Source organism: Silene latifolia, unplaced genomic scaffold (genome assembly GCF_048544455.1).
Source record: "Silene latifolia isolate original U9 population unplaced genomic scaffold, ASM4854445v1 scaffold_221, whole genome shotgun sequence".
Classification (NCBI taxonomy): domain Eukaryota; kingdom Viridiplantae; phylum Streptophyta; class Magnoliopsida; order Caryophyllales; family Caryophyllaceae; genus Silene; species Silene latifolia.
Genome location: NW_027413175.1, coordinates 95,970 through 119,755, shown reverse-complemented (window position 1 = coordinate 119,755; position 23,786 = coordinate 95,970). Strand labels below are relative to the sequence as shown.

Here is a 23,786-nt window from a genome sequence, read left to right as displayed (position 1 = left end):
AATTTGCGATGAATAATATAACTTGTACCGATCAAGTATTCCATCCACACACAATGCACTAGGTATATGTTTTGTAGAATCTTGTAACAATTGACAAGATTATTAGCTTAGTACTTCTCACAAGTCCTAGCTTTATTAGGAAAGATTGTTTTGAATAACCTCTTATTTAACCAAGTATCTTTCCAAAACTTCTCATTTCTCTTTCTGGGCTTGAAAGATTTGGGATTCTCATAAATCCTCATATGTGCTCGGATTTTCTACAATATGTGCAAACTCTTGACACACAATAGAACATCCGTCAATCACTGAAATCGCTCATCGGATTCTACTCGAGAATTCATGACGCTTCTATTATGGCTCACCAAGTCAATCATCATGCTCTTATGCATATGATTCATAATTGGACATGTACATGATTATTCTAATGGCGGAAACATTAGTTACTAATAATCATGAGATCAACCGTTCTCGGTTCAATGAACTACCATGATTTGCTAATGGTAATCCCATTTTTCATTCATATGAATAACCTATGTAAATGTTGATACGATGTGTATCTCTTTAATACTAATCCAACATCTCATGATGTAATTGGATTCATCATTGTCCATTTTCATCCCGAATTGAAAACTCAAAAGCTTCTTTATGAAAGAAGATATTAGCTCGTCATTCTTTAATGAGTAATGAGTTTTATACATTCAAGGATGATAGCTCCCACTAAATTCTATGTCTTCACATGAGAATTTCCTAACTCCCACTCAATTCTACATATTTCGAAATTGACTTCTTAATCGAAATTTGTCAAGAATATAAATATAAATCGCTTTGCCAAGTTACTAGGATAAAACCATATATGTTCCCATCATATCCTTTCAAAATGCCTATTTTGAAGTGGTCTCATCTCAACCTTACGAAAAGAGATTTTAAATCTCTAACACACTCATGTCATAATGATGTGTAGCAATGTCATTATTCAAATACAAATAATATTTAGAATAGGTCCTTTGGAATACCCTTTCGGAAGGAGGTTTAACCATTTCATAGCGAGGTTAAACAATGACATTTGCGTGGTTAAAAACGTTGGCTATTGAAGATATCGGAATATCAATCTTTGCAACTTGATCATAACTAGTATGTTACTATGATTCATTTAGGCTCTTAAGTAAAACTCATGATTGAAACTATTGGTCAAATGATTCATAACCTTAGTCAAAAGCTTGTTAAGACTTTACATTAGTCATTTTTCTTCCAAAACTTCTTTTGGTCTCCTCGTGTAGTTATCTTGAGAATAAACTCTTATGATTACTTCACTTGGTCTCTTAAGTCATTTAGAACTAACTTGAGACTATAGATCTCATCTATTTGGTATACTATGTAAATAGATATACCTTCATTCAAATCATTCTCTCTTGCGTAGATCTTCATTTACACAAGTACACAATTATATCTTGCCTTGTGTGTTGTGTCCTCATTTTTCTCCCACTCTATCTTTAGAATGAATACACTAAGCATTCAAAGATAGCATATGAGACACATATTAATGATGTTGAAGTATAAGGAGGACTACCTCATAGGTTGACTAATTGTTATTGATTTCATATGTGTACTTGGTGGTTGACATACCTTTAAGAGAGTTCATAGACTCAAAGTCACTTTATAAATGATCATACACAAGCCTTAAGCATGTGGACATATAATGAAACCCGTCATTATAATTGTCTATTAGATCACTTTTAGTGAATAATCTTATGTTTCAAAACGCAAGCATTTAAAGATGAATTTTAGAACATTAAAAGGATAAATGATAAAACGGGTGACTTGGGTTGCAAACCAAGTCACTATCATCCAAAATACAACTCATTATCCAAAATACTTTTCCATGTCGAACACGGAAATTTAAAGTTCTAGAATCCAAAACATAACTTAAAATAAGACAATGAAAAATAAAGCTCCATAAAAGCTATCCTTAGCTTCTCCATGGTTTCTCATGCTTGTTTTTCTTTTCCCTTGTCTTTGCTTGGTGGAGGCCCTATTTACAATAAAAAGGAGATACATTATCACAACTTTGCATCATAATACCATAGTTGAATTTAGAAACATAAAAGAAGGTTAGTCATTTACCTCTTTGGAGTGATCTTTCCAGCTTTGATATCACCAAGGTATTTGGAACAATTCCTCTTCCAATGTCCCATGCCATTACAATAATGGCATTTGTCAAGAGGACCCTTCTTGACTTTGGAGGTGCTAGCTTCACAAGACTTAGCTTTGGTGAATGTGGGAGCTTGCTTTTTACCCTTTCTCCCATTCTTCTTGAACTTCCCCTTACTCTTTGTGCTTATGTTAAGCACATCCTTGGGAGGGTTCACATTTAACCCCATGTCCCTCTCGGCTTGCACAAGTAACTTGTGCAACTCCTCAAGAGACACGTCCTTGTCTTGCATGTTGAAATTCACCCGGAATTGCACATATGCCTTGACCTTAGACAAGGAGTGTAGAATCCTATCTACGATGAGTTCTTTGGGGATTTCAACCTTTTGAATTTTCAAGGTCTCGACAAGCTCCATGAGTTTGAGCACATGAGGGCTAACCTTTTGGCCCTCTTTGAAGTCGAGATCAAAGAATGCCGCGGCCGCCTCATATTGGACGATCCGCGGAGTTTGTGAAAACATGGTCACAAGTTTGGAGTAAATCTCATTAGCATTGCCCATTTTGAAGGCTCTCCTTTGGAGTTCCGCCTCCATCGCAAATATTAAGACATTTTTCATTGCAGCGGACTCCTTTTGGTAAGCCTCATAGGCTTCCCTAGTGGCCGCGGTGGACCTAGTGGAGGGCTCGGGTGGAGAGGCCTCGGTAAGGTAACGAAGCTTGTCGTCACCCTCGGCGGCTAATTTGAGTTGGGCATCCCACTCGGAGAAATTTGACCCATTCTTTTCAAGTTTACATCGATCCATAAAGGATCGGAGCCAAGATGAAGTAGCGAGTGGTGTAGCATTAGGAGTTGGTGTTGATGTTGCCATTTGTTATGAAAAAGAAGTGGTCTACAAAACAAAATATAAGGAGTAAAACAATTGTCGTTTTAATTATACTCGTAAAAATGTATGATTTAAACAAGTTTTACGCATTTTTCTAGTGACCTCTACCCAACTAGATAAATGATTCCAAGACCCAAATTCATATCGACTTAGGCACGGTGGGGCCGATACATCCTTCATCAATATAACTCGGTGGATTAACGTTTAATCGATTCTACTTTTAGAACTCTTGGTCGATAATATTACATTAACAATTATCTATAGCCCAAAACATATCGACAAGGGCACGGTGGGCCGATACATCCCTTATCAAATACTTTTGTTGAGTTCAATCCAAATTTCGAATAAATGTGTCCATGATCCAAACCCACATTAACTTGGGCACGGTGTGGCCGATACATCCCTCATCAACATGAATTCGGTGGATTAACATTCATCACCCACTTCCCCTACGTAACAAGGTTTGTACCCCGGTGGGGCCGAGCGCACTCCCTCGCGAAATAGGTTTTCATGGTTTCTACTATTTGGTAAGGCTATGTCTCAATTGATAGTTTTAGCGAGAGGTCATGTCAATTTATTATCTATCACGTTTTAAGTGAACTAAAGCGTTGAACTACGATAATTCTAATTGACACGGTCGAAAAACTCGATAAAAGACAATGCATGTTTAGTTATGGCGATTTAGCGATGCATGTGACATAAAATAAAATGCAAGCATAAAAGTAAATAAATCCTAGTATGGCCTTTCCTAAAATAGAAAAACTATTAATCTATTACATATTCGGAAACCAACTCCATTGGTCCCTTGAACTTCGGTTGTGGCACGCATCTCGAGGTAACACCGTCTTTATGTATCGCCATTCTTGAAGAAATCCGTCTTTGGGAACTCCTAAATGAATAAAATTACATAATAAATTACATAATTTCCTATTATACATTTGTAACTAAAATAAAATAAATCTATTAAATTACAAAACGGTGATACGAGATCACAATAAAAATTACAACCGAATCGATATTCCCATACATTTCGGGAAATACCAATTAAAATCTAAGGCCATACTAAGTAAAATTACATAATTCAAAATTACATAAATTAAAATTATGACAATCATAAAGAAAAATGCAGCATTATAATATGTATGAACATGCTCAATTTTTATGCTAAATCGCCTTTAATTAGCCAATATCATATATTACTCGGTTTTTACGGATTTGCGTGATTTCAACATTTTATAATCACAAAAATACATAAACTCATATTTATGCATAAGTTAATTACCCTAACCTCTTAGGACTCAAAATATAGTCTTCACTAATAATTTTGACCATAATTAACTTTTATTTACAAAATTGTTCATAAATGGACCAAAATTACAAAAATAAGCTATTAAACTTCAAATAAATCACAAAATTTCAAATAAATTCAAAATTCAAAATTTAAATTCATGAACATTCTGGAAAAATCCATGACACTCATAATGTTCAAAATCTTAGGTTAAAAATTTCGAAAAATTTCCGGAAAAACAATGTTGCGGTTTATCGATATTTAATAAAATAATCATAAAAACATGGAAAAAATATTTTCATTAACTTTTCAATTTTAGATCTGAAAAATACAATAAAATGCAACATTAGACGTTTTTCCTAAGTCATAGATTATGTTTTATTAATTTTACACTAATAATGTCACTATTTATGCTAATTTTTCTTCAAAAATTCATAAATCATGCTAAAAGACTTCTTTATAGCCAATTATTTTACACACATTTTGTAAAATTGCATGTGACAACATATTAATTTTCTATGACCAGATTCGAAATTTAACTCATATTAACCTATTTTTCTCTTAAAACCGAATTTAATAATGAAAAATTCATTTTTCGAGCATAACAAGTGCAAAAATTATGAAAAATTACAGGTTATCTCAAAATAATATATGTGATAACATATCCAAAGATCAACTTAAAATTCGAAGTATAGCTAATTTTCGACCAAAAATGACATTTTTATTCATAAAATCACATTTAAATGCCATTATTGTAAATTATGAACAATAAAAATCCGAAAAATTAACCAAAATATCCTAAAACATTTTAGGACCAGAAATATTAACATGCATGTAATAATTTCGTGATATATCATAATAACACAAATTTTACAAGTTTTATTTTGTTATTCATATAACTCGGAAAAACTTTTAACCAATTTGCATGCAAACAACCGTGGCTCTTGATACCGATTGAAGGAAATGTAGATTCATATACATGTTAACATACTCTTATATGTCTAAATAATTTGTCATAAAATTGAAACGGATCTTATGCATGCAAACAATAATATAAATAGAGGAGAAATCATGTCCTTACAAAATGGATTTCGGCTATTAGGGCACAAGAGAGATCACCTATCTCTTCTTGTTCTTGAGCTATTCCAATGGAAGAACAAAGATCTAAGTGTAAGATCTCTCCCTATGCTTAATACCCAAGGCTTCTCTTAATTAAATCAATATTACAAATACTAGTTATAATATTAATCAAGGTAGAAAAATGGAACCAAAATATTTATAAACTCTTATACTATTTCGGTTTTTAGAGAGATAAAAGGGAGGATTTTAATTCTCTCTAAAACTATATTTTGGATGATGAGTGGAATGAATTAATTTCTAACACATTTTAGAGTAATAGGTAAAATAAAAATGAAAAACCAATGATGGTTTTTCACATCAAAAACCGGGTGGTAGGGGGGGGCTTTTGGGTGAGCCAATGCATGAAATGGGTTGTCTTCACAATGCACCATAGGCTTGCATGGCTACTAAAGCAAAACAATCATTGTGTTTAGCTACTAATTAAACAATTAATTAGCTTAAAAGCCCCTCCTATTTTCGGCACCTTTAGCTAATATGGATTCCATATTAATTTTGTCAATTGTCAATATGTTACATGTCACATGTCACATATATTTGTTATGTACTTTTAACATATTAAAAATCAACGTATTAATAGAAATACGTCACATACAAAATCGACTTAGTAATATCATAATTACTTGTGCCAAAATATTTTACCAATTTATAAATCACAACTGATTGTATTTATAACAATTCATTCAATTTAATTGTTTCATTAAACAATTATTTCATCCGAGTAATGATACAATTTAATTACTCAGACCGTATCTTATTAAATCACATTTCAATATGATACGTAAATTTTACTTCCAAAATCGTCCGTCAATTTTCTAGTAATTTAATTAACTCGTAACATTATACGATTAATTAAATAATCAATTAAGAGTATTGCCCTTTAGGTATGACCTAGGGGTCAATCGATCACCACCGTCACACGACAATGTCAAACTCTAGTCGACCAATCATTACCGATATATGTTGACCGGTTGACAAGAACAATATTACTTCCCAATTGTATTCATTTTAATGAGACTTAAACATGTGATCATCATGATCAACAGTCGTGATCGCATTATTGTCGGAGGACACATATTCCAACACTTATTCCTATGCAAATCAATATAAAAATCACAAATTCTCATTATTGACGGGAGATATCCGTCTATAGTTATAGACGGGCCAAATATCCACCCACTTTAAACATAAGACAAGCAACAAGTTGCATGGTGGGGCCAAAAAATGTCACCACTTTAAGCATATTTAACCCGTCTTTCACTATAAACGGATATATTCGTCTATGGTGAGACTAATTGTATAAAAATAGAGTTTAATTCTTAGCCAAACATGATTGCAACAATGTTGCGTCAAAGTCCTATCCCTATTCATCACAAATATCTTTCCGGGTACAAGCCCGATAGTCCGTGTTGAATAAAAAAAAAAGGTTGGATCAAGGTCAAAATTGTACATACTTTTTTATTTTTATTTAAGGTTTTAAATAAGAAAATAAATTTCGGGTCGAAAGGATAAGGCTGACTTTTAACCTTAAATTAACAGGCTACTTTGAGTTAGGGTATTTTCGAGTTGATAAGCAGAGTCTTCGTAATATTATGAGGACAACATTTAAGAAACACTAGTTGTTGTACGGCGCGCGAAGCGCGCCGTACCCCAAGTTAGCCGGGCTCGCCTATTAGAATTAGAATCGCTTCATGCATTTCGTATTGTTGTTTGTTGTACCGTGACAGTTGTTTATTATCTTCGCTGCTTTAGTGGCCTATATCGACTGGTTATATGAACATTCCATTGAATTTTTTCGCTGTGCAGCATTGATTCCGATACTGTGGAGTTGTTCTATGGTAGAGGAGTTGAGATCTTATGTCCCATATCCTATTCTATAGCCTTTATCTTACGACACATCACCACTCGCATAATAAATATGGTAATTATTTTTATTAAGTTAATAATGTGTCATAAGAAGGGATAATGAGACACAAGATGAAACACCTATGGGACAGAGAATCCACTCTCATGGTAGAGAGGCAACTGAAGTGGCTCTATTTGTACACCAAAAAAAATGTGATCAAACAATTTTAACATTGCCTTGAATAGTGTAGAAATCAAACATCCAAAAAATCCTCTTTCTAATACATTATACTTCCCTATAATACATCATCATCACACCACATTTTGAATGATAAATAAAAATGGCGATCGTACAAGTTTTTACCATAACTCAGAAATGGAGCTTAATAGCAGCACAATGGGCATCGAATGAGGCCGTCCTCATTGCAATCAGGACACCTCTGAAGACCATACTCGTCCTCTTCATATTTTTCATCCTCCCCTTCACATTCATAGTAAATTTTACATCTTTCTGAACACATCTCACAAGGAAAAAACCTTACATCACTACAAGCATCACAAACTGCAATTCAGTTGCCACCATCATCTTCCAACATTTCACAATCTTCAAAAACTTTCACAAGCTTCCGGTCTTCGTTTAGTTGTCTTACCTCTCCTTCACCTAGCAAATGATACGCTCGAAAATTCTTAGGTATAGCTGCAAATTCGTCAAATGTAAATGCCTTGGCATAATCTCTATATGGTCTCCCATTCTACCTTCTTTTTGCCCACATAATGTATCATTCACCTTCAACTCATCTGCTCAATAACAAAGAAAAAGATACCCAAATCAGTCTTACTATGAAGTGTTGAACCAACAATAATCTAGAAAAAGTAGTGTCCAACGCAATACTCATGAACTGCACTAAATAGTCACGTGATCGAAACACTCATAAAGTGATCGAAGCAATCATAAGGTACCACCAAATATGCATAAATGTAATCACACAAAGAAAAAGTTATGATCTTTAACCTTTAAGAGCCTAATCACAAATACTCCTAATCCCAACATAGCGTTACATTTGTATATGAAATGCTTCAGTGTTATCTTCTGAACTACTTAAAAGATCCTCATTTCTCAATCATAAACACATATAAGAATGAAATCATGAACTCCCTCCATCCCAATTTTAACGTCCCCTCTCATCCCAAAATTTATTCCAAATTAATTTTCCCCTATCTAAATTATGGTAAATGAGTGAACTACCTATTTTGTCCCTAGGCCATTAGCCACCTCTCCCTCCATCAAAATGACTTTGTCCTCATTCTCTTTAACTTAAGGGATGAGGTTGTTATTTTACCACTATTCCTCTAATCTTTCCCAAAGTAGAAAATGAGTAATTTATATAACTGTAATCAAACCAGTGAGGTCAACAATATATTGGTCAACAACGAAGTAATGTTGATAAAACAAAGAGAGTATTTACAGTTCTATTTTGGAGTAAGAGAATCTAATCATCCGCAAGCTATTTCGATTTGCTCATTTCTCTCTCCAATGCTATAACCGAATTAAGAGAACTAAATTTTCATCTAAAATAAACTTACATCTAAAATATAAAGATGTAAACTAAACCTAAAGAGTGAATTTTATATTTATATCCTTGACCGTGAAAGATGGTAGAATCCAAAACTAACAGCTCTACCAATAGTTCGTCTAATTAATCTATGCATTAAGGCTATTACCTTCCATTAGTAATGAAAAGACTAAAAGAATACCTCAATATTCTTGACTGAAATTCTCCAACCATTTACATGGTTGTCTCCTCATAGCCAAATTAGCAGTTACAACAGCCCATACAAAATATCCTAGTGCGAAATAATTTGCAGGAACAAGACCAGAGACATGCCTCACACTTATACCAGGGAAATCTAATCGAGTTTCAGGGTCCAAGGGTATGTGCTCAACCAAACAAAGGGGTCTGCTTGAACAAACAATTATGTAAATTAGCCTAGAGACCGAATTATAAGCAGCATGAACCACAATCCAACTCACTAAGAACCCAACAAATAACTAAGAGAGACAGAATCAGATTATAGGTAACCCAAAAAAACACAGAAACTTATTTACAATGAAAATTCATAAATACAACTCTTGAGTTTTGGTTTCTCCATAGCCACAAGGCCCAATATAGGAGAAACAATCTTCACACATAGTTCCAAGTCAGAATAAAAACGCGAGGGAAAACATATAACAGATGAGGAGAGTAGCTAAAACAATATAGAATTGAGAAGACTTTGTAAGTTTGTATTAGCCAATTCAGAAACATATTAATAAAGAGAAATCTCACCTCCGTGCTTTCGTAAATGAAAGATGACAAACGACAAACAAAATATAAAACACTAAAATTTTTTTTCATCATACGTAATCTTACTTTAGGGTAAAGATTCAGGTTCCAAAAGAACTCCTCGCATCTTTCCTAAGAAATTATAATGGAAACAAGCTTGAAATCTACTTCCAGTTAGCATATTAATTCATCAAATGACAATTAAATGGGAGCACTCTATCTCCCTTTTCCCCTCTATCTCCCTTTTCGGTGAATAATTATGGATTGGAGACACTTTTAGGCCATTAGCAGTAGCAAGTCGCTGACTAACCGCATATTCCTATCCCTAATTTAAAAAAATAATATTACCGTATATGATTAATGAGCTTAACACATAAGAAAATATATTAAGACACCTAATAATTATGCTTTATACGTACAATTCTCTAATTAGTGTGTTAATTAGCCAATTAGGGGCCAGCCATTTTAATCAATTGGAGATTGTTATTGGGAGACTACAATAATAACATCTCCACCGTGAACCCTAATGTCTAAGCTAATCCTATTATGTAGTACAACTGGTAAAATGACTACTTTTAGTTAGAACTTGTACACGACTACTTTTAGCTAAGCTTGTACACAGACTTAGCAAATCTAATCAGACTTGAAACTTTCTAACCTGAAGATTGCCTAAATAAACATGAGATTCACTATAAAATAAAAAAAAAATAAAAAAAAAGGTGTGAGGATTTCTTGTGAGGGAAGTGATACCCGTCGTAAGGTGTCAAAAATAATATTTATAATTCCAACTACAACTATAGATAGCGGTAGCAGGGTCGAACCACAGAGAGGCGGATGCAATTATTAGTTGTCTAAATCTAGTCTAAGGTAACAGTTGTGTGGGGGTTTGTTTGAATTGTTCTATATCTAAAGGCAATGAAACTAAAGAAATGTGTGAAATCAAAAATAAAAAGGGGTACTAGAGTGTTCGGTTCATTGTAGTTTCGGCGGCAATATACTAGGTAAGTCTAAAACAATCACGTGAGACGGGAAAATAAGAAGTCCTCTCGGTCCATTCTTAACAGGTAGCATCTTTCGATCTAGCTACGGGTCCCTAATATCACTAATGCTAACTTTCGTCCTGAAAAGTGACTAAAATGTCTAAATTAACTTATCTTTCGACCTCATTAATCTAGTCATTTTAATTAGGTAGTCTATTTCCCTCCCCTATCTTTCGATCTTTATTGGGTCGGTCAATTCCTAAGCATTTAACTAGTCGCATGCATTCGATTCGTCAAATATAGCAGTTTAATTAATTAAAACGAAGGTAATCTCAGCGTGGCCAGTCGATCGACCAGGGAGCCCAGTCGATCGACCATGGTGCGATTTAGGTCACTATTCTAACGCCGCCTACTTCTACGGATTCCCTACATCCTAGCACACAGGGGGGAGGGGGGTTTAGCTACTCATACTTACGATGAAAACAACAATAAGATTTACGAATAAAGCTACTGAATTCATGATTAACTTTACTAAATAAACAACTAGCATAAAACGATAATTTAGCTTCTGGGAAACTATTCTAGCAATTCTAATCTATGAACAAATAGAGCAATAAAACTGAAATAAGAGCAGAATAATACCATAAAAGCAGGAAGGAAGATCAAAAACCGAATGCAAAAGTAAATTGTATTGAATGATTAAAACTTTGAATGCCAAACCCTAATTAGTTCCCTAATAACTGAATGATTATCATGAAAAACAAAAGCTACGTTATATAGGAATATACGTAACACTTATTCTTGAAACCTAACTACTATGGGCTTCCTATTTCTCGATCTCTTAATTCACGCAGATTAGCGGCTTGGTCGATCGACCACTGAGGCCGGTCGATCGACTGAGCTATCGCTGAACAGTAGCTTCTGTAAGTCGTTGGTTGGTCGATCGACCATGAAGGCCAGTCGATCGACTGGTTTAGCTGATGGTCCGCTTCTAATTCTTCATAGAATTGTCTTTCAGGCCTCGAAATGCGCACCAAGCTCGTTTCTTGAGTAAATACTTCACGTCAAATGCAATGCAAGGTACTTGGGGACGGATTTAGCTTGATTTCCGCTGGATTCTTCACATTTCTGCAATAATGTACAAAAACACGAAAGTAGACGGAAATAGGGGGAATAGTAGCATAAACTACATAAATGAGCTCTGAAATGCGTGTAAAATGGGGTGTAAAACGTCATATTTAAGACACGCATCAAACTTCCCCAAACCAAACCCTTGCTTGTCCCCCAAGCAAGAACAAGACTCGATCCTAAAACCTAATTGGAACGATTTCAATCTCAGAGCGAAATGCAACTATAAAGCCTAAACCAGTTTAATGCAACAACTAACAATCAATTAGCAATATGAATCATGCAAACGAGTTATATAGTTGTTAAAAACTGTTGAACCGTCAACTATAGAGACTTATCATTATGGACTTTCACGGGTCGCTCAAATCACATATAAGCACAGGTGAAAATATGTAAAAGATAGAAAGAATTCATTTTGTAGTGACACTCACCTAACTGCGACCTATAAGAACATGCCTGCAATCTAATATGAAAATAATCTCTACAACCGTACATATGCATTCCAACTGAACAAATGACCATGACACATGCCGAGGTAAATATGGATATGTGAGGTATGGGTAAGAAGAGGCTAAACATTTATGGGAATGTGGGGGTATAGGTGATCAAGCTAGTACCCAAACAAAACCATATGACAACATCCAACTTCTTGCTCAAAATTTCAACAGTAAACCCGGTGCTAATTATCAAGCACAAATCTCACAATGTCCGAAATAATCAACTCCCATAAGATACAAATGCAACATGGGAGCAAAAATCGCCATTAAATAAAGACTTGAATTATGCGAATTGATTTTTTTTTCTTTTCTTCTTTCTCGGGCTTCAGTCGATCGACCAATGAGGCCAGTCGATCGACCGTCCTTTATAGTATACATGCGTTTTCTTTTTTTTTTCTTTTTCAATTCTATTTTTTTCTTCTTTTCTTCCTTTTTCATCTTCCCAACATCATCTCAAAATGAGCATTAGCCACTAAAAACAAAGTAACAATCCCAAGAACATGAACTACTAGCTTGACGAGGGCAGGCTAAATGTAGGATGTAGTTAACGGGACAAAAAAAAACTATTTTTGGCAGTGTGGAGCTTATGGGCAAAATGAAAAAAAAAGGGTGACCTCTTCCACATGTGTCAACTAACCACAAACCGAACGCATACAGGTATTAAGAAGATTAAGTTCATATTTATGCATATTTATGTAACACGTCTCATAAGGAGTAACTACTCACATCCTAGATAAACTGGTCATAGATGACACCAGTTATAAGCTCTAAACCTCAGAATTATAAGTAGGTTGCCAAAAATTCTAAGTCAAGTCTCAAGTTCAGCAAATAATTAACGAAAACTCGTAGACTATGCATATGGGATTCTACTAATAACATGTCAATTAAGCATGGCTTAGGCATAAACAGATGAAAATGCAATGTCATCATTGAAATACTATCGATCCGACTTGACCTATATGCTAAAATAAACGTGCATTTTTTGAAATTTTTGAAATTTTTCAATTTTTTTTTTTTTTGAATTTTCTGTACATATAAGAGAAAATAAACAACGATGCAAGACAAAATGTAAACGTTAATGCAAGCAAATGAAATGCAACGCAAAACCCTTCCCCAAACCAAATCGCACAATGTCCCCATTGTACAAAATCATGTAATGAAATAAAAAGAAAACGGGAATTTGCGTGAAATTAACTAAACAAGACATGAAGTAAGGACTCGAAAAACTCACAAGACTTTAAGCGCAGCAAAAGGAAACCTCCCAAACCAAATTTTGAGCTAGGAGGTTTCAGTAGCCAGCAGTGCTACCAATAAGTACCTGAAAAGAAGCAAAAGTACCATGCGTAAATCCGAGAAAACAATTATTGAAACGTAAAATTATGTAAAATATAGAAACGGAAGAAAACAGAAATGAGTCGGAGAATAAAGTGGAGAAAAGACTCCCTCAATCTCCGCAAATCGATCAAACACAGCAAGGGGATGATCGAAAACAGGTACAGCAGCGCAGGGTGGTCGATCGACCACATCACCCAGTCGATCGACCAGGGTGAACAGGAACAGAAGCTCCTGGAAGTCACAGCTCAGTCGATAGACCACACAGACCAGTCGATCGACTGAAAAAACCGCTGTAAGTTCTGATTTCTTCGGATTAGCTCAATAAATTTAGCCAACACGGTCTATAAACCTGCAAATACACATAATAACGCGCCCAAAATTGCGCAAAACCCAGAGTGACAGACTAAAGTGTATAAAATCCTAAGAAAACTTATTAAAATGCGAAGTCTCGCGCACACGAAAAACGATAAATAGTCTTAAAGAGCAATAAAATGTCGTATGAAAAAGCCTTAATTAGTTGATCAAGAACGGCCACGGAATGGCCCACTTGCTCGGCTCCTGGCTACAAGAGGTAGCCTCTATAGTGCTCATCGTCTCAGCTGCACTCTTCTCAACTCCAACATCCGCAGCACTCAATGGATCAACATCTCGGACATCTTCCCAATCAATGACCTCCTCTAGCTCGTCAGAATCCAAATCGGACTCCGTCGCTTTGACTGGCTCATCATCGGGCTCCTCATCTGTGCCATAGCTAAGACATCCTAAACCGCCTCTTTGAACGATTGGCTATTTCACAGCTGGAGCAACATGCGGCTCTTCCTTCCCCAAACCAGCTCCTGCAATATCCAAACCAGAAGAATCGTCCTCCAATTTGCTCCCAATCTGGGGCGGAGGTGTTATAGCAGAAACAGGCATAGAGACAGGCATATCAGGAAGCACAAAATAGGATTTCTTTTCAGAAACCGTATTACAAGTGACAGGCCACATGGGGTCTTTCTTCTTAGCTGTCTGGGCAAAGACAATGGAATGTTTCCCCACTTTGAAGGTCAGAGTCCCTGAACTAACATCAATAACTGCACCAGCAGTGTGCAGAAATGGTCTACCCAATATGATGGGAATGTGGGCATCCTCGGGCATATCTAGTACAACGAAGTCAACAGGGAAAAAGAACTTTCCTATTTGCACATGAATGTCCTCTAAGACTCCTATAGGCTGGACCGCAGAACGATCAACCATCTGTACTGTCATGTTTATGACTGCAAACCTAGTCAATTTCAACGTCCTAGCAAGACTCAAAGGCATAACGCTAATGCTATCTCCTAGGTGACACAATGCCTTCTCTATAGAAAAGGTGCCAATACTACATGGGACTGAAAAGTTACCTGGGTCTTCTAGCTTATGAGGTGCAGTATGGGTCAGATAAGAACATGACTCCTCAGTTAGTGCGACAGAATGCACGGTTTCAAGTGACTTCTTTTTAGATAAGAGTTTCTTCATAAATTTCATGTAAGCAGGCACTTGATTAACTAACTCAAGAAAAGGAACTTGTACGTTTAAGCTACGAATAACATTTTCAAATTTATTAAACAATACTTGTTCCTTCGTCGGCACCAATCTCTCCGGATAAGGGGCTGAAAGAAGTAACTTAGCCCTCTCCTCTAAGTCTCTCATGCCGGCATCGGTGGATTTAGGCTGAAAATACACTACCTTCTCTTTATTGTAGCTTGACCCTTCCTCAGACCATCTAAAAAATGAACCATTAATCGTCATTGGGTCATACTTTGAAACCGGAACTGACCCATCAACATTTGGGTCTTGCCTCAATATTTTCGGAGTAATCGTACCCCGAAACAAGTGGTCCCTCAAGTTATTTGGCATTGGAGGACGAAAAGACTCAATATCAGCAGCGCTGTCAGTCGATCGACCATGTTGGTCAGTCGATCGACTGACTTCTACAGGACCAGAAGCTACTGTATCTCGCGGACTGGTCGATCAATTGGGTATATCAGTCGATCGACCGATATACCTGGTAATCATCTTTTTCCTTCCACTGTTCGTTCCAGCCTTCTTCTTACTTGGTTCCGCCTCATCTTTTTCAGTGACATCCTCGACCATGGCGGGCCCATCAAGGGTAGACCCACTCCTCAAGGTAATTGCATTTAAGGTCTCCTTTTGATCAGTCTGAGTCGGTAAATGTCCCGGAGCTCGAGTTGTATTCTTGCTAGCCAATTGGGCAATCTGGCTCTCCAACATTTTCATCCCGGCCTCTCTAGCTTGAGACTCTTTCAGCAACAAATTTTTCAATTCGGCAAATTCGGACCCTTGGGACTGCTTCTGCTGCTGAGGGACATACGGAGGCTTTTGATATGGCTGCTGCTGCTTGTGAGGGGGCACATAATTCTGCTGCTGCTGCTGCTGTGGAGGTTGAGTCGGATTCAAGACATTTTGGCTAATCCACCTCAAGTTCGGATGGACATTTGGCTCATAATAAGTGTTTGTCTGCCTATAACGTTGAAAGGCAGCACAAGACTCATAGGGATTAGGACAGTTATCTGAAACATGTCCTTCTCCTCCACATCTCTTGCAGACGAAAGGACCGTCTGAAATAGCATTCACATGATAGATCCCTCCTTTTGAAGCTCCTCCCAACTCGTATTTATCAAATCTCACCGTAAGAGCCTCTAATGCAACTACAGAAGGGGATTCAGCACTCCTTTGATTTCCCCTGGAATTTCCATACTCAGCTTTATGGGTGACTAAGTCATCAATAATTTTCCACCCCTTAATCTCTCCCACATTCTCCTGGAATCTGCCATTAGCTGCTGCATCCAGGATAGCCCTCTGATCATCATAAAGCCCATTATAGAATTGATTGCATAGGCTCCATTTTTCGAACCCATGGTGCGGAATAGTTCGCACCAGCTTCTTGAAACGGACCCATGCCTCATGAAAGTTCTCATCCGGACCTTGTTTAAAGCTCGTGATCTAAGCTCTAATGGCATTTGTCTTCGAGGCAGAGAAGTATTTCTTGTAAAATGCCAGGGCCAACGACTTCCAATCAGTGATTTCCGTTAGCAGCTCGATCCAGGTCTCTGTACCACTCCCTTGCAGCATCACGAAGAGAGAATATGAACATGGTCTCCTTAACCTGGTCCTCGGTCACACCGGCCAGGTGGGGGTATGGAACAAAGAATAATCAATGAAAGTCTCCATATGCTTAGCTGCATCTTCATTTGCAGCTCCCCCAAATTGGTTTTTCTCAACTAAGTTGATATAGGACGGTTTCGGCTCGAATTTTCTGTCCGTCCCTGGTAATGCGAATCCCTTATAGAGATTCTCGGCGGTCGTCTCAGAGTGACTGGCTATACTCGCTTCTTCAGCCATGTCAGGAGATGTGACAGTCTCAGTTGATGAAGTAGAAACAGGAGATGAAGGTGGATCCTCCTCAAATAAAGCGTTCTCGTAGTAACTAGACAGAGTACTCAGCTCTTCCTCTGTCGGCAATACTCTAGATGATCGTCTCAACTCACGCAAAGTCTTCTCAATCTCAGGATTGAACAACAGTAATTCACCACCCTGTGACCTGCGCATAAGAAGAAACTACAAGTAGAATATGAGAATAGTTTAAGGAACAGATGTCCCTTAAACTAATAGAAAGACTAAAAATAAAACAACTAAAAATTTTAAACAATTGCCTCCCCGGCAACGGCGCCAAAATTTGATACCCGTCGTAAGGTGTCAAAAATAATATTTATAATTCCAACTACAACTATAGATAGCGGTAGCAGGGTCGAACTACAGAGAGGCAGATGCAATTATTAGTTGTCTAAATCTAGTCTAAGGTAACAGTTGTGTGGGGGTTTGTTTGAATTGTTCTATATCTAAAGGCAATGAAACTAAAGAAATATGTGAAATCAAAAATAAAAAGGGGTACTAGGATGTTCGGTTCACTGTAGTTTTGGCGGCAATATACTAGGTAAGTCTAAATCAATCACGTGAGACGGGAAAATAAGAAGTCCTCTCGGTCCATTCTTAACAGGTAGCATCTTTCGATCTAGCTACGGGTCTCTAATATCACTAATGCTAACTTTCGTCCTGAAAAGTGACTAAAATGTCTAAATTAACTTAGCTTTCGACCTCATTAATCTAGTCGTTTTAATTAGGTAGTCTATTTCCCTCCCCTATCTTTCGATCTTTATTGGGTCGGTCAATTCCTAAGCATTTAACTAGTCGCATGCATTCGATTCGTCAAATATAGCAGTTTAATTAATTAAAATGAAGGTAATCTCAGCGTGGCCAGTCGATCGACCAGGGAGCCCAGTCGATCGACCATGGCGCGATTTAGGTCACTATTCTAATGCCGCCTACTTCTACGGATTCCCTACATCCTAGCACGGGGGGGGAGGTTTAGCTACTCATACTTACGATGAAAACAACAATAAGATTTACGAATAAAGCTATTGAATTCATGATTAACTTTACTAAATAAACAACTAGCATAAAACGATAATTTGGCTTCTGGGAAACTATTCTAGCAATTCTAATCTATGAACAAATAGAGCAATAAAACTGAAATAAGAGCAGAAGAATACCGTAAAAGCAGGAAGGAAGATCAAAAACCGAATGCAAAAGTAAATTGTATTGAATGATTAAAACTTTGAATGCCAAACCCTAATTAGTTCCCTAATAACTGAATGATTATCATGAAAAACAAAAGCTACGTTATATAGGAATATACGTAACACTTATTCCTGAAACCTAACTACTATGGGCTTCCTATTTCTCGATCTCTTAATTCACGCAGATTAGCGGCTTGGTCGATCGACCACTGAGGCCGGTCGATCGACTGAGCTATCGCTGAACAGTAGCTTCTGTAAGTCGTTGGTTGGTCGATCGACCATGAAGGCCAGTCGATCGACTGGTTTAGCTGATATTCCGCTTCTAATTCTTCATAGAATTGTCTTTCAGGCCTCGAAATGTGCACCAAGCTCGTTCCTCGAGTAAATACTTCACGTCAAATGCAATGCAAGGTACTCGGGACGGATTTAGCTTGATTTCCGTTGGATTCTTCACATTTCTGCAATAATGTACAAAAACACGAAAGTAGACGGAAATAGGGAGAATAGTAGCATACTACATAAATGAGCTCTGAAATGCGTGTAAAATGGGGTGTAAAACATCATATTTAAGACACGCATCAGGAAGAAACAATTTCTACGGAAGGATAATAAAACACTACTCATCAGCGAATAAAAAATATGGTTATAAATTATGAACACATTAAATTTCATACTTCTTAGATTTCTACAACATACAAGGCTAGGTGATTCCACCTATGCTCACTGTAAAATCTCGAATAATGCCCTTGAAAGGCAAGAAGGATCAAGCCCTATCTCAGTGATCTAAATTTAAAAGAGTATCTTGAAACTTGAATATTGTGCTCCCAAGAGCACGGAATAACAACTGGATTATAGGCTCATAACGAAAGGAATTGAGCCGAGTAGACACAATTAGAAAATTAGTGTATTAAAGAGCAAATTTTACAAAAACTCAGATGTCTCTCCCTAGCCAAAGTACCAGCATAATAAAAAAACACCAAGTTCACATGCCTACCTTATACGAACAATATCTTCATAATCATGCATCTATTCACTTGGGGACAGGAAGAGACTCTAGAGTGAATGTGAATATGTGTATTCTTCACATGTATCATTCTTCGTATTTATTAGGATATGTGAATTGTGATATAAGAAACTCTCGAGTGTGCAAATAACAGCAAGAGAAGAGAGAGAAATTACGTGAGAGGAAAAATCTATCAAAGATCACGGGTTTAGTTACAAACACAAGAATCAATTACAAAGATGGTACAATAGACTCATAATCAAACATCGCATCAAAGGTTCCTCATTGTTACTCGTAATGTAAACCCTTTGTGATATAAAAAGCCAACAACCTATTAATTTTCTAACCAAGCATCTAGGTTACTTCAACACTTCACTTTGGTGGTGTGGCACATCCCACACTACGACTTTCCATCATGACACAACACTTGGACACTTCGTATTGGAAAAAGAAACATAAAACCTTTTCCAAAAGTAGCTATTTCCGACACTCAACACCTTAGCGATTCCGACATTTGCAGCCTGGTCCGATTAATATAGCCAAGCACAGCGAACATAGTTCTAGAATGTTGCACTATTTTATTTTATTTTTTGAACGGAAAAAAGGGAAAGGAGAAATGGCATAAAATCTGAGCTAGCTAAGCCATGACGCGGATCTGTAGGTCATTATGGTATTAAAGGTTACTACGACCATATTTTGAGGCGATATATGCCGCATTTATGGCACAAAGACCAACGACAATCAAATTTTGAGGCCGTCTGGATCCAAGATATATAACACCTATCAAGAATTATCTACACAATTTCTAGAGCGTGTTCATGGGTATACACAGCAGGTCAGAAAGAAGAACATACGCAGCACACAGAGGAAGTTTTGGATCAGAACAATATCGTGGTTTTTCAACTATTTCTCTGGAAATCAACCAGATTATTAAGATTATGTAGCATAGGAAAAAAAGTACGAGTACTTATCTCAAGGCAAAAAAAATCACAAAAAGCTACATCATATCAATAACTAATATGCAGTAAAACTGAAGCGGGATATATAAGTAAAAAAAGAAGGCATAGTTGTTCATTTCTTGAACACCTAGCCTCTTAGTCAAATGCCATGTCAAGCCATTATTATGCTCAAGCGTCAAGATCTGTCTGAGAAACCTCTAGGCCATGCTTTTTTAGCAAAACCTATATCCAAAACTCCTCCAAGATCAGGAAAAGAAAAGGACATTATATAATCTTAAACATTCATTAAAAAATGTCAAAAAGTAAAAGCCGTATAAAGCACATTCTCCTTTCGAAACAAATTTGAAGCAATTTGAGTCATTGAGGTAAATGGAGGACTTGCCTTGAACGACCACTAATGACTCAGACCTTGATTTCTGAACCATCATCAGTAGATTGAAGAGGTAAAAATTACAAAGTTAATAGTGTTCACATTAGAGGACAATCTTGCCATCTATTTTACGAAAGATAACCATCGATTTTCAATCCATCGTTAATTCATTATGATGTTAGTCTTTGAGATTATAAAAGCTAGTGTGCTCATACATACGTCTGACGGAGAGGGCTCTACATACAACTTCAAAAATTAGTTCTCTTAATACAACACACAATTCTAGTTATGTACTTCACATTTGTTGCAACTGGTCCAAAATCAGTAACCCTACAACTTACCCAATCCAAAATCAGTAACCCTACAACTTATCCTTACTTGATTTCCCGAAAACCCGGTTTCTGGATCCATCATAGACTCACTCATAAAATAAAAAAATGTCATATTTTACTGCTAATATATGGGATTAAGCAAGTACCCACTTTCAGTGTTTTTTACTGTAGAGTATAACGAAAATAGTAAAATGAAGTCACAATCAATGCATTAATACCCTTGTGGCGAAAATAAACACTAATGGGTTTGATTATAAAGTAATAAAGTTGAGTGAATTTATTAGCAAGAGTAGTTTGTATTATGCAAGAAGGGGTGCCATTTTGTCAGCCACTCAGTTGCTAAAGAGAGATAATAGTCTATAACATCTACTTTTTTTAAACTTGATAGAAAGGAAAGAGTCGGGCATGGATCTCCATGATCATTCTGTGATCATTTGCATAGGATCTTAAAAGTAAAATGTAAACCCAAATTGACCCATCCGCGAATTGCTATTTGAAGCAAAAAAAAAAAAAATACAGACAACAATGACACAACTCGCATCATATTCATGGGATTGTGAAATTCTTGATGTACTTCTGAGTTCTGACTTATGTTGGCAAACAAAGATGTTAAAATGATTAAATTTCACTCATTCAAAAACATAATCACAAAGGAATTACCAATTTAACAATATACAAGGAATTCCAAGAGTCGTACCACAATACTTACCAAGAACATTGTTGTGAAGAAAACTACAACATAGTTGATGACGGACTAGAAGATATCAGTGAGGGTCTTTGGATGCCGTAGTGATCGCTTCGACTTGATAAGACCTGAAAAAAACATGAAATAGTAAACAATAGTTCTTAGGAAAGGCTATGGATGGGAACAATAAAGACTACTTGAAAGCCATGAGAGCAAAATCTTGTTCATCCCAAGGATAGGGCCATTCAAACGGATACATCATACCACACTCCCCATACCATCAGATTACATTTCTTCAAAAGTCAAAGATAGCTCACAACTATCAAATGGTGAACCTTTACATTAGTCAAATACTTATGATCTAAGATCATAGTGAAACCAGGAACATGAAGATGAAGAAATGTAAGCATGGTGAATATCACCTTATCTCAATTAATCTACCTCCCTCTTTCATATTCATTTGCAAACATCACCTAACCTGCATCTACCATTATAAAATTGATTGACCTCCAATGCAGAAAATCATTTTCTTATTTGCATCGAGAACCTAAAACAGACAAAAATCAATATATAAAACAACATTTTCGGGAAAACAAACACACACACACACACACAAAACAGTCAACAACCCTACTTCAACCAAAAATCACACGGATCCTATTTCTTAAATAGGACACAACTACTTTAGGGTTGTTGTATTGTGTCGTCCTATCTTCGGCCTTGATCAAGACTGCTAGTAGTGGAAGATGATTAAGTTGGATATGGCGAAGATCACCGTTCATCAATTAATGTACGCATTCATTTGCAAAAATCATTAGCTTTTTACTTATTAGCATCGAAAACTTAAAACAATCAAAATCAACCAATAAACCAACAGTTTCGTACAAAAAAAAAACCCTAATTTTGCAAAGAAAAATCACAATAACCTAAGATTCTCGACATGACGAAAATTGGCCGTCGCCACCGCCGCTCTGTCCTCCGACGTTGATCCTAGTGTCTCCGCTGGCATAACTTGAAAAATAGGAGATAATCAGTGGAAATGGGAATGATTCGGAGAAAGGTTGAAATGGTAGGAATGTCAAGAGTAGAGCGATAAGAGACGGTATAATCGAGATGATAACTGGCGGTTTGCATAGTGAAATAGTGGGATTGTGATGATGGTTTTGGGCTGAGAAATAGGAATAGTGTGTTTTGTTGATGAAAGAGGAAAGAAAAGAGGAAAGAGGAAAGAACATTTGAGGAAGAGGACATAAAATAAGGGATTAGCGTAGAAATCAAAACGCAGCGCACATGCGCAGTAGAAAAACCCAAAACGCAGCGGATGAGTACTGTTCATTTTGAACAGTAGACGCTCTTACTCACATTTTAGGTAGACTAGTTGGTTGCCCTGCGCGCGATGCGCGCGGTACCCCAAGATATTTACATCGCGTTTGTTTTACGTTGTTTAATGTAATATTCTAATTATTCCACCTATGATGTAAATAAGTTTTTACCTGTTGACATTATTGAAATACTCAAGTTAGTTTCATAGAGTGTAATTGTTGAACATTGATCGTTAGCTAAAGTTTTAGTTCATAACGAAACAGTGAGGGTTCATTAAAATCTAGCCATTACATTTGGTTCTAATATTATTGATTCATATCTCCCTAAACTTTGAGAAGTTGTTGTTGCCGCTTGAAGAAATGATTTTGTAGTTTTCCTATGATTTTAGAGATACATTTGAACAAATGCTCCAACGATGTTGGCATATGCACTGATTTCTTGTGAATACAATTAGTCTTACCAGTCGTTGCGCGCGGTACCCCAAGATACAGAATTCGCCTATTTTGAATGTTACGTAACTTATTGTATTACTATATTAAACGTTGTTAATTTTAAATTGAACTTTGTATTATTTTGAAATTTATATTTTTTAATTGTTTTTTTTTTGGTAAAATGGTAGGACTACATTATGCTCATTTATTATTGATGACTGTTGTCGTTACATTCATCACTAATGTTTTGTACTATTTGGTTGAAATGAAATTCCAAAGACGTAGTTATTTTATAGGTCGAGGATGTACTAAGCTAAATCTGCATCTGCAATCTCGCTACACTAATATCTCCTCGACAATTCTTGTTAACCTTGTAACATTTGTCTGGAATAACGTAAATTGTGAATACAATTATTCCCATGACTTGTTCTGGGTTTTGTGAATAGGCTCTTCCAAATCTTCTTTCTTATATATTCTTCGATTTCAAACATACTTGAA

At 36.4% G+C, this 23,786-nt stretch overlaps 1 protein-coding gene and 1 long non-coding RNA gene across 2 annotated transcripts; both read right to left on the bottom strand.

Moving 5' to 3' along the window:
• Window positions 1-13,560: 13,560 nt before the first annotated feature.
• LOC141638867 (uncharacterized) lies at window positions 13,561-15,444 on the bottom strand. The gene has a single exon (XM_074448056.1). It carries the CDS (start codon window positions 15,442-15,444, stop codon window positions 14,353-14,355), a length of 1,092 nt encoding a protein of 363 aa, XP_074304157.1. The 3' UTR covers window positions 13,561-14,352.
• Window positions 15,445-18,164: 2,720 nt separating this feature from the next.
• LOC141638877 (uncharacterized) lies at window positions 18,165-22,851 on the bottom strand. The gene is made up of 2 exons (XR_012542282.1): window positions 22,461-22,851; window positions 18,165-21,662 (listed from the first exon to the last, which is right to left on the bottom strand). It is a non-coding gene; the product is annotated as an uncharacterized LOC141638877 (long non-coding RNA).
• Window positions 22,852-23,786: the final 935 nt, after the last annotated feature.

Coding starts and splice junctions, on each gene's coding strand:
- LOC141638867 (XM_074448056.1), bottom strand. CDS start 15,444: ATGCCAAATAACTTGAGGGACCACTTGTTTCGGGGTACGATTACTCCG.